This window comes from Rhea pennata, chromosome 4 (genome assembly GCF_028389875.1).
Source record: "Rhea pennata isolate bPtePen1 chromosome 4, bPtePen1.pri, whole genome shotgun sequence".
In the NCBI taxonomy this organism is placed as follows: Eukaryota; Metazoa; Chordata; class Aves; order Rheiformes; family Rheidae; genus Rhea; species Rhea pennata.
This window is the reverse complement of record NC_084666.1, coordinates 11,794,997-11,810,208: the sequence shown is the minus strand read 5'-3', so window position 1 is coordinate 11,810,208 and position 15,212 is coordinate 11,794,997. Positions and strand designations below refer to the sequence as shown.

The 15,212-nt window shown below is 35.9% G+C and overlaps 1 protein-coding gene across 3 annotated transcripts in view; it reads right to left on the bottom strand.

The window, feature by feature from the left end:
- ACOX3 (acyl-CoA oxidase 3, pristanoyl) overlaps positions 1–15,212 on the bottom strand; it is a 43,439-nt gene that overhangs the window by 27,905 nt on the left and 322 nt on the right. Inside the window, exons 2-8 of one of the 3 annotated variants that reach the window (XM_062575285.1) lie at positions 11,732–11,756; positions 10,021–10,205; positions 8,313–8,546; positions 7,115–7,186; positions 5,989–6,078; positions 4,057–4,200; positions 3,137–3,225 (exon numbers count right to left, since the gene is read on the bottom strand). In XM_062575285.1, coding sequence (XP_062431269.1) covers positions 3,137–3,225; positions 4,057–4,200; positions 5,989–6,078; positions 7,115–7,186; positions 8,313–8,546; positions 10,021–10,188 — 797 coding nt within the window. In that variant the 5' untranslated portion in view covers positions 10,189–10,205; positions 11,732–11,756. Of the gene's footprint in view, positions 1–3,136; positions 3,226–4,056; positions 4,201–5,988; positions 6,079–7,114; positions 7,187–8,312; positions 8,547–10,020; positions 10,206–11,731; positions 11,757–15,141; positions 15,206–15,212 lie in introns of those variants that run through there. The other 2 variants (XM_062575286.1, XM_062575284.1) reach the window with 2 other exon arrangements.

Here is a 15,212-nt window from a genome sequence, read left to right as displayed (position 1 = left end):
CTAGGAATCTCTGGAATTTTTTCTCCATATTCCATATGTGCACTCAGGAGCTTAACTGTGTGTATGCATATCGAAAAATCTTAGCAAGAAGTTCTTCAAATAAAATATTATAGATCTCTAACATCTTCCCTATGCTATCACATCCATTCTTACCATTTATCCTGAGTGTAACAAGATAAATGTTATGTTATTCTTCTGAGCAAGAAGGTTACTCAGGGAAAACTAACTCTTGTGAACAGTGTTGGCACCTAGCCTCAAACCTCTTCAAATAATCTAGTTGAGGAACATCTGGACAACAACCTCCTATAGTTTTCAGCAGAATGAAGGGTGTCTTTCAGTATCCTGGGCCTCCCTTGTGTATCTCTCATATTAATCTGTTGTTGATTTCTTAATCTTTTTAGTGCAAGGATTATCTTTATATATACTTAGCTATCTAAATCTATGTTTGGGGCTCCCTAGACACTGCTGTGCAGGAAATAATGGTAATAGATTTTCAAAAGGCATAGGCAAAGTAAACAGAAAGATTAGAATACCGTATGATTATTTTAAATGACTGGTGGTATCATAACTAAGATACCAGATTCCTTTTAACACTAAGATAAAGAGTTATTGTTATCTCTTATTTGCAATGTATTATGCGTATTATCATTTTGGATGCATTACAAGCCATTGTCTGTATTTTAAGAACTGATATATTTTTTTCATTAGATTAGCCAAAAAAAAAAAAAAAAAAAAAAAAAAAAACAGGTTTTAAAATCCTGTGCATCTTAGACATGTGACAAGCACACAGTAGTCTTGCATCCATACTCTCATATGGATATACAGACAAACTTTAGATGAACACATGAATATACAAATTGTACACCAAATTTGGCATCCTCTCTTCCTTCCTCATGTTGTGCTTAAGACTATACCCAAATTAAAAATAAACAGCAAAATTTGTCCATTTCTACTTAGCATGAAGCTGAAGTACATTTACATTACTCACGTAGGCTCATGTTGTGGTGCCATCTGGTGGCTACCAGTTTGTAATGCAGCTGCAGGCATAAAAAGAAACCAACAAAAAAAAACCCAGTTCATTTTTAACATTTTAAAAAACTTCATTTACTATATGCTTTCTTTCTTTCTTTCTTTTGTGTCTTTATGCAACAGAGCCTCAATGAGAATCAATGGCTTAAATATGAATGTCAGTGCCGTATTTGACACTGCAGGACATTTGGGACATCAGAAGCAGATAACACTACAAAACAAAAAAACTACAGAAGACCTATGACCTTCTGGAAAACCAGCCAAAGCCGTTGTATCAGCAGGATATTTTAGGATGTATATACTTTGTTTATTGCAGCTTCATGTATTAAGGAAAACACATATATCTATAATCAACTGAATCAACAAAAAGAACAACAAAGTAGTAAGTTCCCCATCTCTCCTTATTATTTTACTATCTTTTTTTTACACAAAGCTATACAAATAATAGAGGGTTTAAAATCATAGTGTGTACAGTATGATTTATAGTTGCCTTTATGTGGGCATCTACCACAATTTCCTTGTTATACCTCCTCCCCATTAGATTCTTTTGGATAGTGAAGTAGAGCCATACCTGCTCACGATGCTCTGGGAAAAGGTAAACAAATCAGGAAAACCTAACCATCTGTCCATAAGCAGCTCCAGCAATAAACAGCCACCTGATAAGAAAACTTATTTGTCCCAATGTTGGCACTATAACTATTCTTTTGACAAGTGAATGAAAATGAAATGCTGTTTCAAGAATCATCTACAACCATTCCCTTCATCTATTCTATTTCATGCTGCTGTGGTAGGGTAAGTCCATCCTTGTTTTCTTGCTTTTAATTTGTCTAACTTTCTCTTGATCTCCTATGTTTCAGTTTGTCTTTATTTAATACGAATTAAATGCTACAGCCATCAAGAATGGATCCCAGGTACTTCATTATTTCAATTTTGGATTAAGAACACAAAAACTGTATCATCTTAATATTATGATGGCTAATCATCCTCTGGTTTGAGATCTAAATTTGATCATGCTGAATAGCATGAGCTTAGTTTTCTGGTAAGTTACCTGCTGCTACTTCTGAGCATTCTGTTATTTCCTAGCTCAGATAATTTAATAAATAGGTACTTTGGAAAACTTGGTGCATCATTTTCATACATTTTCAGGAGGATCTGAATCTTGCAAACCTGTTGCTTAGTTATTTGATTAGTTATTACGGAAAGCCTATACCCTCCCCCTTTAGTACCCACAGGCAGCAAGAAAAGCCTGGGAGAAAAAAGAAATAGGTCAGCTGTTGTCAGAATACACCACAAACTGATATTTGTTATGGAGTTATTAGTAAAGACATTTTAAGGGAGTGTCAGTTGCTTCCCCATCCTTACACACTCAACAACTTTGTAAAGCAGGGCAGTTATGTGTCATTATGAAGCAACTTATTTTTTCACCATTTAATGCACTCTTAATTGGTCCGTAAAGGTCTTATTTAATGTTATAATAGCTCTTAACTCAGTTTCTACAATTTATTTTTAATAGTGTTATTCATACCAGTTCTCCTGACTTAAGGGAAAGAAGTCTTTCGAGCAACAAGTATGATAGATTAAATTGTATCCAGAGAACAAAAGAAAAAACAACTAACTTTACCCTTCTGTTATGCAGTGGATAGGATTAGTCCAGGAATCCCAAGGTTTAAACACGATTGCTAGCTCCCTCCTGGGTTTCATTAATCTTTTGTCTTCACTAACAATAAAGCATGTCTGGTCTTTCCTGTGGGCTAGAAACTGAAACAGGCAGTAAACAACTAAGCGCTTTCACCGAAATAGCAAGAGAGGTTGTTTTGCCTTTCCTCAGAACTTTGTGGGGGTTTTTCGTTATTCTCGCTGTAGAATCTATGACTGTAAAACTGGGGCTTATCGCTAGAGTATCAGTGGTACTTTGTATTCTAACTAGAGTAGTAAATACTGAAATTCAAGATTCCTCAAGGCCTTTTGTGTGTTTTGTTTGTAAATAACAGCAAATTAAAACCACTAGTAAGTACCTCAGAAGTACAGAACTGACACTGGAAGATATTTGCACCACTACAGTGTGACACAATCTGGCATGTTGCCTCATTCAGATGGATTGACTTACCCGTTATCCAATCCATTCTGCCCGACTTTCTTTCCTATGTCACCTACCATCACACCTGGCATTGGTAGAAGAGTTTTTGTATCTCGAATCTGCATAGAAATGGAACAAAATAGTATTTTAGTTGTGAGACAATACTTGGTTGTACTTTTCAAACAGTGAAAATACTCCCAACTTGTATTCTGTTATTAACATAACAAAGCTTCCTGCTTCTCCAAGCACATAATTCTGGATGTAACTTGTACTGATACACCTCTTTCAAGACATAGATCCCACAGTGAAAAAGGCTTAAGTAATATGACAGTAATTACACCAGTCTGTTAAAATATGCTTAAGCATGAATATCTCCCTCATCAAACTAGCATTAGACCCTTCCTCTGGTCTACACAGACATAGCAGAAATCAACAGAACTTTTAGGTAGCAGTTTTGTGTCTTTCCTTGATTTTGTCATAAATCACATTCCATTGACAATCAGTTTATTTTATTGTTTACGACTTTCCTAATGCACCGGCATATTTTATAATGCCTTTTATCTTATAAACTAATCTCTGTGGTAAAAACTTGTTTTCATGTAGATAATCTTGCAGCATGGACAGACATAATCCACCTTAAGCCTCATCTAAGACTTTCATGACTTCATATGGCATAGGTTATTTCTAACTGCATATGTAGTGTGATAATCTGGAGGCTTTTCAGCTCTTTTCTATTTTCCATTTACAGAAAATTGACATTACAAAACTGGCCATCAATCATCACATAAAAACAGTGAACATTTAAAACCAGTATGCTTGATACAATTGCAGTAAATGTTGACGGTATTAACCAAAGAATCTGCTAGTCAGACATCAATAACAGCATAACAGAAAACTTTAATTTGAACCCTGTCCCCCTTCCCAAATGACTAACAATATTCCTATCTTACCTGTACAATAAAGGAATGCAATCCATGGCATTGTCCATCAGGAGTATAGAGTTGGGCATACACAACTGCATGAGTGGCATTTTTCCCCATATTACCAACCCAGAACTTTGCAGCTTCAAAATCAGGAGTGTTGATGATAAATTCCTGTATCCACAAAAAACAAGTGAGCAAAGTTATATGAATCACAAAAATCAGCATATAATTACTTTAATCTTGTTCATGAGCATGATGATGTTTTGAAAATGGCCATTAACTGCCAGGGTTTCACTCTATTCCTGATTTTAACAGTGTGAGACCTCTCTTTTTATCCTGTGTTTAACTTTGGAGAGACAAATTTAAAGAATAAGTTCATGACTTCATTGCAAGGCCTAAATTCAACTTTTAAACTACTCATTTTGAGAAAGCAAAGTGAGGGCCTCAGCAGCCTTTTCTAGATCCCGAGTTAAGATATGCAAAGTAGGGCTATGGGTCCATGTTGGGTTGAAACTTGTACAAGGACCATCTCCTTCTTGTGCAGTTTTCTACAGAAAGGAATCCTGGCTGACAGTCTGAAAGGCAGCGTACTTCCCAGCTTGGACAACTCGGGAACCATGAAGAGTGCACATGCTGAAGTGGATATGATAATGCATGTACCCTAAAATGTAGACATAGCTTCCAACACTCAGGTTTTTAGATTCTAAGGAGCACATTTCTAGCACATTTTTCTGAATGTAAAAGAAATCTAAACTATAGCTTCATGATCTTATCAAAGATACAGTCACTTCAATCTCTTTTACTGCAGTGCACTCTACACCAGCATAAACCTCCACTTATTTTAATAGAACTTTGCATGCTGCCAGTCTTGCAAGGTTTTTTTTAGGACAGTGATCTGATTATCCACATACTACTTAAATGATTTTTTAATTGCTTGTATGCAGGAAAAACGCAGACTGGAATGTTGACCTACTGAAAGATATACAATGCTTATGTTTAAAATCTATGATTCATATTTTTCATTCTTTTGAAATGTAATCTTAATGATGTACAGCTTGTTTGTTAATAATAACAACACACAGTTCTGTTCCTTAGACTGCCATTAAAGGCTACAGCCTTTGGAGGAAGATGGTAAGTCTACCTTTTAGGGACATCAAATAACTAGCTTTAAGTTTAACTTTGCATAACCCAAGAATACAGATGATAAAGACGGAGAGTAACTTCTATTAACTCCTCTCTTAACTTCTGTTTTGGTAATGCAAAAATAAATGCAAAATTAGGCTGAGTTCTATCCATTTACTGAAAAAACTGTTAAGAAGACGAATTCATTTCTGCAATAGTGATGGTTTCAATAAGCCAACTACGAATAGTAAACAATATCTTACTAAACAGAGCACTTTATTGTTGTCTGCTTTGGGTATTTTTGATAATCTTTTATTAGTTACCTCTTTTTTTAATACTTCTTTTTTCGCATCCTCAGGAAATAATTCTAACCTTTAAATATAAAGCCTTCTTTTTTGAAGAAAAGACAATTTAATCTGCATGTCCAGTTCTTCCTTAAGAGATGTAACAAAGCGAACGATTCTATCCTTATATCATATCCCAAAGCTATAATAACTACTTTTACATGGAAAGAGAAATTACTGTAAATATTGATACATAATATTTCACTTCTATGTGTTTTGTTTTGCTGTGTGAAAATTGAAGTACTATCCTTTCTTCTTCTTGGAAGTTTTCTGAGTAATAAACTCACTGATTTGCATTAGTCAAAAATACTACCACAGAACACTTTTATTGTTTTGAAAACATTGGGAACCTGCATGGGAAAATGCTTAACTGCTGAAATTCCTATATTTTCTCTGCAGGAATCAATATTTTTCTCTTAGAAATACACGAAAAAGAGAAAGGGCTGTCTCTGAACGTGCCTTGTTAATAAATAACAGAGCATTACAGACTAACCTGAGTGCTGCTGTCAAATGTGGCAGTTGTTCGTATGCCTTTTGTATTAGTCCCATGGCTGAGTTCAGTAAGAGCAAAACATCCAAAAATCTAAATAAGGAGACATAAGGCACAATTCAAGTGTAGTTTAATATGGCAGTTAAAACTAGAAGACTTTCAAATGATTGAAAATCCAGCTGTTGGATAGTGACTTACAGTTTTAAGAAACCAAGCAGATCTAACCTTAACATTGCAAATGCGTATCCCCAGGCTTTTGCTTACACTGAGGATCATTAACAGAACTCATCCTGATCTTAACATGCAGTATCCAATTAGGATTACACATCAGTATATTGCTGTCTATTTGCTGAGAGATAAGCACATAATTTAAGAAAGACAGTTAAATATATAAGGATGGCAAGTGGTTGACAATAACAAGACAAAAACTGGTAAAGAATAACAAAACAAGTATGAAGCTCAGGAAAATATGAGTGCTCTCAGAACATATATCTGTCTTACAAAATCAAGGAGAGTGAGGCCAGAGAGTGAACTCTGACCACATAGTCAAATGGCATAGACATGAGAAACTGTTTAGGATTGGCTCTTTCTAGATCAGATTGGCGGTAGTTACTCTGTGAAGGACTTTGTCCTTTGGACTCTATGTGGTATTTCTGTGGCCATACGATATAATTATTTTTCAGTCCATAGTATCAGAATGTTTTTTTTATAACATCATGAAAAGCTTGCAAGTGTATGATGTGGATATGGGAGTATCCAAGAACGTAAAACCTGCTAGGTTATATTACAGGACTGTAGAAGGAGACAAAACTGGGGCAGTCTCATTTTATACTGCCTTTTGGGAGAAGTCCTTGGGATGAACTTTCTCCAAACTTTTTCTGCATGTTGTCTTGGACAGCTTAAAACAGCTCCACAAAGTGATGTAACAATTAGCAGTGAAGACAGTTATGGCTCAGTGCTTGAATCTGCTCCTTGGTCTTTTATTTTGCTATTTAGAAGCACATAGATACCTAAAGAGATCAGAAATGACACAAAGATGCAGGTACTGAAGTAATTTTAACAGTATCTGATACTCATAAGTCCATAAGAAGTTCAAAAGTTCTCAGAAGTTTTCATAAGAAAAAATTACCTCCATGTTATATACTTGTTTCACTAAGTCTGCAAACCTCTTAGAAGCACTCAAAATTGTACCTGCAAATACCTGTAAAAACAGAGAACTATGAGTGAAATCCATGACCTCATGCTGGAAAGCACAAATTGCACATACAGAATGGTTTGTAATAGCGATGCCCATCAGAGAAACTCAGGAAGGTAGCTTGCACAGTAAACTACTACTTACACTACACCTTGAGGACATAAGTCAAGATTTCATCTTATCATAGCCCCTTTACAAAAGTTTGAATGCCCTCTGAGGAGGAAAAACACTCATCAAAGAGACCAAAGACTGAATGGCCCATTAATGCAGTACTTTCCTAATATGATCAATTTTTTACAGTTCTAACCTGTTCAAGCATTCATTGCAAGCTCTTCAAAATGCTTACTGAGCTTGCTTTCCACTTGTACTTCTGGATGTCTACTTGAGTAGAGCTTTAAGAGTATTTTAGTTTGTTTCACTGTACATGACCCAAAAACAGAAGATAGCTGCTTCAAGAACAGACAAAATTATTGTTTTTAAAGCTACCTTTCTGAATAGGTATTCACATAAGAAAACTGTCATTCTCTAACCCTCCTCTGTTCTGTGATTAGTGCTAATGAATTAATTCAGCTAATATTATTTGACCAGCTCTGTAAAGTGTTCTTTCTGGAAGACAACAGGGGGGCAGCTGATAAACACAACCCCAAACCGTTGATGTCAGTGAGGATCATTTTACAGGTTTTCATTTCTTCTGAATACATCATGTGGTGAGGCAAGAAAGTTTATGATATCTGTTTTTGGTGTTGTAACAAAGACACCAACTGAGGCACATATAATCAAGTTCTTTTGGCTGCTACTACTACAGAGAAAATGCACAAGAGGCAACAAAAGAAAAAGATGATGATGCTGCAGATGTCAAAATATCTTTCTGTGACTCTGCCCATACCACTTCAGTTTTCCTCTGCAGGATTCCAATGAAGACAGGAAGTAACGACAAGTATCTACGAATGTCATCTCATAGCTCTCCAGCTCTTCTCTTTTAAATAGTAACTCAATTTGATTCTTAAAAACAAAGAAATATACTATGCAAAGATATTGCTTTAATAAAATAGGCAGAAAGCAACAGAATTATGCTATCACAAGATACTTAAATTTAAATAGACATCAGCATACCTTTTTGAACTGTACTTACACCACAATGTAAAAAATACTTGAGACATGGAGACCAATCATACATCCCCAAACAGTCAATCATATTTAGTATCCTTAATGGTTTCTCTGTGATCTCTTGTGGAGTAAGAAAGTCATACTCAAACAGCCTTTTACAGCGCAGGAATGTCAGCTCCTGATATTTCTCATGGCTCAAATCTTCTCCAGGATGATGTGCAAAGAAAGGATCATTTTCTAAAGCAGAGAAGATTCTATTCTTGAGGGAGGAAAAAAATTGACATGAGAACATTTATCCAAGGGCATTAACAACACAAGTTAATAGTCTCCTAGTACAACACTAGGCCTCAAACTACAATGGTTTGACAGAAGAGGTAACTTTATAGACTAAACCAAAACTCCCCAGAATTTAAAAACACATTTAAACAGTCCAACATTATATATATAGTTCATGCAGCTCAATTTTATGAAAGTGTCTTAGTCATGAAGTAGTGTACAACTGATTCACTTTGAATATAAGAGAGTGGTATTGTACAACTTGGCTTTTACAGCTGCCTCATTATTTCACTGTGAAGTGGTTGGCAGGACTCTAAAGAACAACGGCCCTCAATCTGAGCACAAAGGTAAAGCTTCAGGGATTAAATTGTTAGAAATATGCTATAAGGCTAAAGGCATTAGGCTGCCACAACTGCTCTGCTTCCAAGAAAAAATGCAGAAATGTACTCCATTTAACACGATTGCTGTGTACGGACGTTCAATCTGTGGATGTGCATCTTTTAATGTTTTACTTTGGATCTTTTTTTTTTTCTTAGATGACATGCTACAGCATTTTTTTCCATCAAGTCTCTGTGTCTTGGAGATATCCATGCCTCCTTAACTGTTTGTCATGTAATTCAGAAAAAAAATGCAGTACCTTAAGCAATATCTTTTAAAAAGATTTTTCAAGTTGTCTTCTTTCCTCTGAAGAAAATGCCATAATATGAGGGAAGAAAAACATAAGATTCTATGCACTTTCTTTTTTTTTTTTTCTTTTTTTTTTTTTTTTTTTTTTTTTTTTTTAAGTTAAGGTCACTATTTCTCTGCATGAACAGCACTATTTGCCCATTCAAACACAGGGTACCTTTGTTTTCCTGTGACTTTTAAGTATATCTGTCAGATGCAGATCAAGGAACTTTTGATTTCTCTGATCCACCTTCTAAGATTTTAGTAACTACAGTGAAGTTTCATAATTAGTTAAATATATGTAAATCTATACCACTACCAAAGAAAGGCAGTTCTACATCCTCCAGGTCATACATTTCCACAGACTCTCTTTTCCTTGATAATTGTTTTCTTTTATTGGTAGAGTTAGCTTTCAGCCAGGTAGGTAAGCTAATCTGTGCAACTATAATGCCACACAAGTACTAATTGCCAGCACAGAAGATATTAGAACTTTTGTCAGATCTAAGCAGGATAAAAATACTCCTTTTGGCAGTGGAATAAACTTTGATCAGCTTAAGTGAACTGTAAAAGTATTGTAAAAGACCCTATTTAGTATGATATAGTTCTTTCTATAGAACTGTATTTTTATTGAAGTCCTGTAATGTAGCACATGCTGGTTTCCCCACTATTCATGACAGTAATGAAATAAGCTTTACTAGGTAGCAGCACTCTGAATTACCCACACTCATAGCTTTATACACTGATAGCTCTATACAAAATTAAAACATGCTTAAAATTCTTGCAAAACTTACCTTGAGCTGGATGATATCTTCCCCATCTAAAAACAGAGCCATTTCCTTCCAACTGAAAGAAGCTTTCTTACGATATTTGCAAAGTGGTCCTTTAGGGAAATCCGGTAGCAAAGTACCCCATGAGTTTTGGCTGCCAGTTGCTTCTTTCAGATTGAGAGTGGGTGCCATCCTTCAGTTAAACAGTGCTGCACCCAACAGAAACAAATACATCATGAACAGAAGCACTGCAGATGTCTAATTTTTCGCAGAAAATCTTACAAGAGAATAATAATTATAAAAAGGAATTCAAGAGGGCTGTTAAGTAAATCCATACAGCCTTGTTCAAATATATGAGTTCCGTTAATGCAGGGTGAACTAAAAGCTTGGCCTTACATTTTTCTAATTTAATTAGCTTGGCAAGAGCTAATACAAAAATGCCCTTGATCAAACATAAATGAAAGATATAGTCTTTGTTATTAAAATGTTATCTAAAACTTTTTAAATAAGCAAAATATGAAAGAGGTAGCATCAATTAATATTTCATATTAAGAAAGGGGAATTAGATAAAAGATCAAGGAAAAAAACATTCTTTAAATAACAGAAGTAAATAATTAATTCACCTCACTTCTAACAAATAGAAAACAATAAAATATCAAACAACAGAAACATGCATACAAAAAATCATTGAAAAGCAGAAGATCTCTGCAATACTTCCACATTACTAGTAAAGATTTAAAGGATTTTTAACCAAATGGCACATTGGTTATATGTCAAGTTTTGTTTTTTCCATATAACTGAAGTGCTGAACAGGTGTTCACACATAAACAGCCCAAGTCAGAAGACTTTAAGGAAATGGCAAGTGCTTGGACCTCTTCTTCCAGTGGCTGAATATATAAATGAATTACTGGGTAATAAAACCACATATACATGTACATCCAATTGCAAAAAAACAAATCACTGTAAAATTCTGCAGATTGGCCTCTACTTTGCCTGAGTGTGAAAAGGTAAGTCATTATGCAAACAGCCTTTCTCTACCAACAAGATGCTTAGTGTAATTCTTTGTTAAAGAATTGAGTCACAAATATTTACTCTTACACATCCACAAAGTCTTTTCCTTTGATGCTGGTGTTTTGTTTTGTTTTTTCCAAACTACGTTACATGTTCTAATATGGCACATACACTAAAGTTCTCATGCCTTCAGAAAACTGTGGCACTATCTAAAGACAAAAACTGTACTTCCTGCTATCTAAGCCTGCTTTCAAATAGCATGGTAATACTCTACTTAAACAAAATTCTGCCTTTGCAATTTTTTATAGCTTTTGCCTTTTTTTCTTGAAGGGTTGAAACATCTAATGATGCATTTTAATGTTTTTAAATAGCAAAGTTAGAAAAGTGTATTTCTTTTCCTCTTTAATCCATCTATTTCTTTATTTAATTTTCAAATGGAATAGTCTCTGAGATAGATAATGAAATTTTTTCTTTGATATATTTTTCAAAAGTCTGTAAAATAATTTCTAAATATATGAGATGATACTACTGTATATAATCTGGAAGCACTTTTGGATCAGTGTAGGAATATTACAGCTGAATTTTGCACAAGAAAGGACTGTATGTATTGACTAATTTTACATGATGTTTCACAATTTATAAAATTTATTGCATAAATCCTATTCTCTAAAACAGGTAGGTTTTAGTACATTCATTATTATTTTCTCAAGAAACAAGAACTTACTGTTTTACAGCTGGAACTCTTCCTTCTGCAAAAGATACAATGTACTTCATATACTCTGTACCAAAGTTTAAATTAAGATTCCAATCTCAGACTTTCTGTAATGATTAACCTTTTTTATTACTGAAATTAGAACAATCTCTTTAATCAGAAAGATATGTCTATTGCGGCATTCAAAAGCCAGTTGTGACAGAATCTTGCTACTACAGTTATCAATCCCAGAATTAGATCTGTGAAATTCTGCAGAGATCTACAGAAAAAATGTGTGTACTAACACACACTGTTTGTAATAACTCTCCACAAGAGCTATTTAAAAAGTGCTAATCAAGAAAATAAGTGCTTTTGATCAGGCAAGAGGATATATTTATATCCTAGAAGCACAGATACAGCATTTGGTGTGTGAAGAAACCAGTGCAGGAAAAGGAGAGTGCTCACTGTTCTGCGGCTTCTTTTAGTCAATCAGCATCACCCTGCCCCCTTTACAGCAGTTTGTGCCACTCTGCCTATGAAATCCTCCTGTTGCACTTTGGCCGCTGGAGGTGAAGAAGAGCTAAGAAAGGATGCAATATACCTTCTTCTTCTTCTATACTTTAGGAGCAGATCCTTGGTTTCTCATAATTTTATTGAATTAAACAAGACTATAAATACCAAAGTGAATAGAGCCATGAAAATTTTCATTAAATAAGGATATATTCTATGGACTCAAACCGGCCATAAGATCAAAGACACTAAAGGTTCCTTAAGTGAACAGATGGACTATGAAATAATTGCTCTAAAGAATGTTTGACTTGATTAGCTAAAAGCCCAGTCAATTACTTGGGGCAATAGGAAATGGGGAGCAGGAAGGGTGGAGAGGACGACTAGATTACTTTAAGCGATGACACAGCTGGATTCTGTAAATACCGTATACTGAAAGTGAAAAGCAAATACCCTAGTGGGTCAACATGAAGCAAGCTGGAGCTGTCACAAGAGTTGATTTAAGTGATGTAAGTACTGATTTAAGGTGATTAATCTTGTCCAGAAGTGGGCTGGCTCTCACAGATCCACTGTGGTAGGTGAGTTCTGTGCCACCTTGGTATATCTGCCCAGATCATTAAGAGTATGGCACAGAAACAAATAGATGGCTTTGCATAAATAAACATAATCACCTTCAGCCCTGTCTACTCTTTCATTGCTTGGATATGGTGAACACTTTGAATTGTGAAACTAGAATGACAGCAACATGCTGTCCATCCCTATCGACTTGAACAGAACAGGTGAATGGGACAAGCAGGAAGCCTCTTCTGCAATGGATCTGCAAAAGGTACAGATTAAATCTGCGTAAATGAAGTCAAATAAAACTATTGAAGTTGTGACTTTAAGAAACACAGAAGACCGTAGGGTATTTCTTCTACATAGAAGATGCAGTTCTGGAAATTTATATGCACACAGGTATGCACTTCTCTCAAGTGTCATCTTGCCATGACTCAAAACTAGATTTAAATCAATATACTATGATCTCCACATTTAAGCTACACTTAACCTTCCTTTTTCCCTCTTTTTTCTCAAAGTTAATATGTTCATTTCTGTTATTTGGTGGCGTCTGACTTTTTTTAGCTTCTCTATCCTCCTTCTAAGCATTTTTCCAACCCCTTTTATTTATTTCTACGCAGTTGGCCTCAGTCTCTTGAGTATATGATCAAAAGCATAAGACCCATTAAGTCTGATGGTATTTCATTGTATTTTTATGAGTTATAATATTCCTCCAACAAACTGCAAAATTTCACAAAACCAGCAGAATTTAGTTATCAGTAAGTATGGCTCTACTAGTTCTGGAGAGAAGTGGAAAACTCTGATTTCTGTTATAGCCTGGCCCAAAAGAAAAAGGCTCATGCCTCTGCTTATTATGGAAGCAGATGTTGAGTGCCCTTTGCTACTACCTGCTCATATCACATGCAGTAATTTTTATCACTTTATTCAGATGGCAGAGATCTGTATTAAGAATGTGAGAAGCACAAATGGAGACCCAAAAGACCAGGCAGGGGAACAGAAGCTGGCCAGACCATGACACAGGCCTGGCTGGAAGAAGTGATCAAAGCAACTCGAAAGATGTCCAGGCTGACGGCTGGCAAGGGGCTCAGCAAGGACTACAGAAGTAACAAAGGCAAAAGCCACCAGCTTAGCATCCCACCTGACGTCATTCCTTTTCCTCCTAATCTTTATGTATCTCTTTGCTCCACTCATTTTCTTTCAACCTAGTCCTCTCATTGAGGCCACTTTCTAGTTCTGGATAATAACAGCATACTAAAAGAGGACTGTACAGCAGTATTTCTGCATGTGACTTCCTAATCAGTTCCGGGAAGGTGCAGTTACAGTACTGAGCTTTGGGGGATGGTGAGGGAAAGCCAAAAACAAACAGGTATTGTGAAAGAGCACTTCTCCCTGAAGCCAAATAAGCAGATATTACTATTCCTACAGCCAGTAAGCAGAGTTCCTAACTGAATGGGAAAACAGGTAAATCAGGCAAAAGTTCAAGACTTCTGGCTCTGAATAGGAGTATTTTATAGCAAACTGCTGTAGCTATTCAAATATGCATTTTGCTTTATTTACATAGCAAATTAATGAGATTACTCACAAGTGAAAACTTAAGCATTCCTAAATCTCATACTTTAATTCCCTCTGCCTTCACACTGTGTTTTAATTTAATTTGGTTCCAGGCAAACTGCTTCAGAATTAATTAGGAAATCACAACAGACAATTACAATAGGAAATAAATTGTCAGAGGACTGCCCTAAAGAATAACCTCAGCGTTATTTTCATTCTGGCACACCTGAGATCCACTTCTTACATGTTTTGCAAAATGGCACGACCTGGTATTTTAAAATCTGCACATGGATGTGGCTGTAAGTAATAATGCAAATTGTTTTCAATTCACAGGGAACTGCTGCAATTTCACTGAGAAATGCTGACTTATAAACCTGCGTATGTGGAAGGTATTCCTGTCGGTAATTCAAATTCACAACCAGACAGCAATGATGGCATGCAAACCACTGGGGAATAGCTGAATTTGCAGTGTATCATTGCGAATTGTCTTGCATAATGACAATACGGCCCAGACACTTGGTAGCCACCACGAAGAACCGTGCTGTGTCCTCCCGCTCTCTGCAAGAAATTCCTTTACTGTCAAGCACAGACTCACCAGAAAAGGAAATCGAGAAATAATGATGGAAGTGGCACCTCAGCTAGCAAGGAAGTGAAATGCAACAACAGAGGGTTCAAGTGTAGGAAAGCAAATTGCGTATTTAAGAATCTACTGAAGCTTCACTGAAGAACCCCCGAATTTGGGGCCAGGGACTTGTGTCGATTAGGAGGAAAAAAAACCCAAAACACTGAGCGTGTAACGCAGCGTTACCTACTGCAAAAGATGCATTTACCAGTTAGCATGAGAACTGTAACAAGCAACGTTCGTTTGTTTTCCAGCGGGCCGGGGGATCCCGACGGCCGG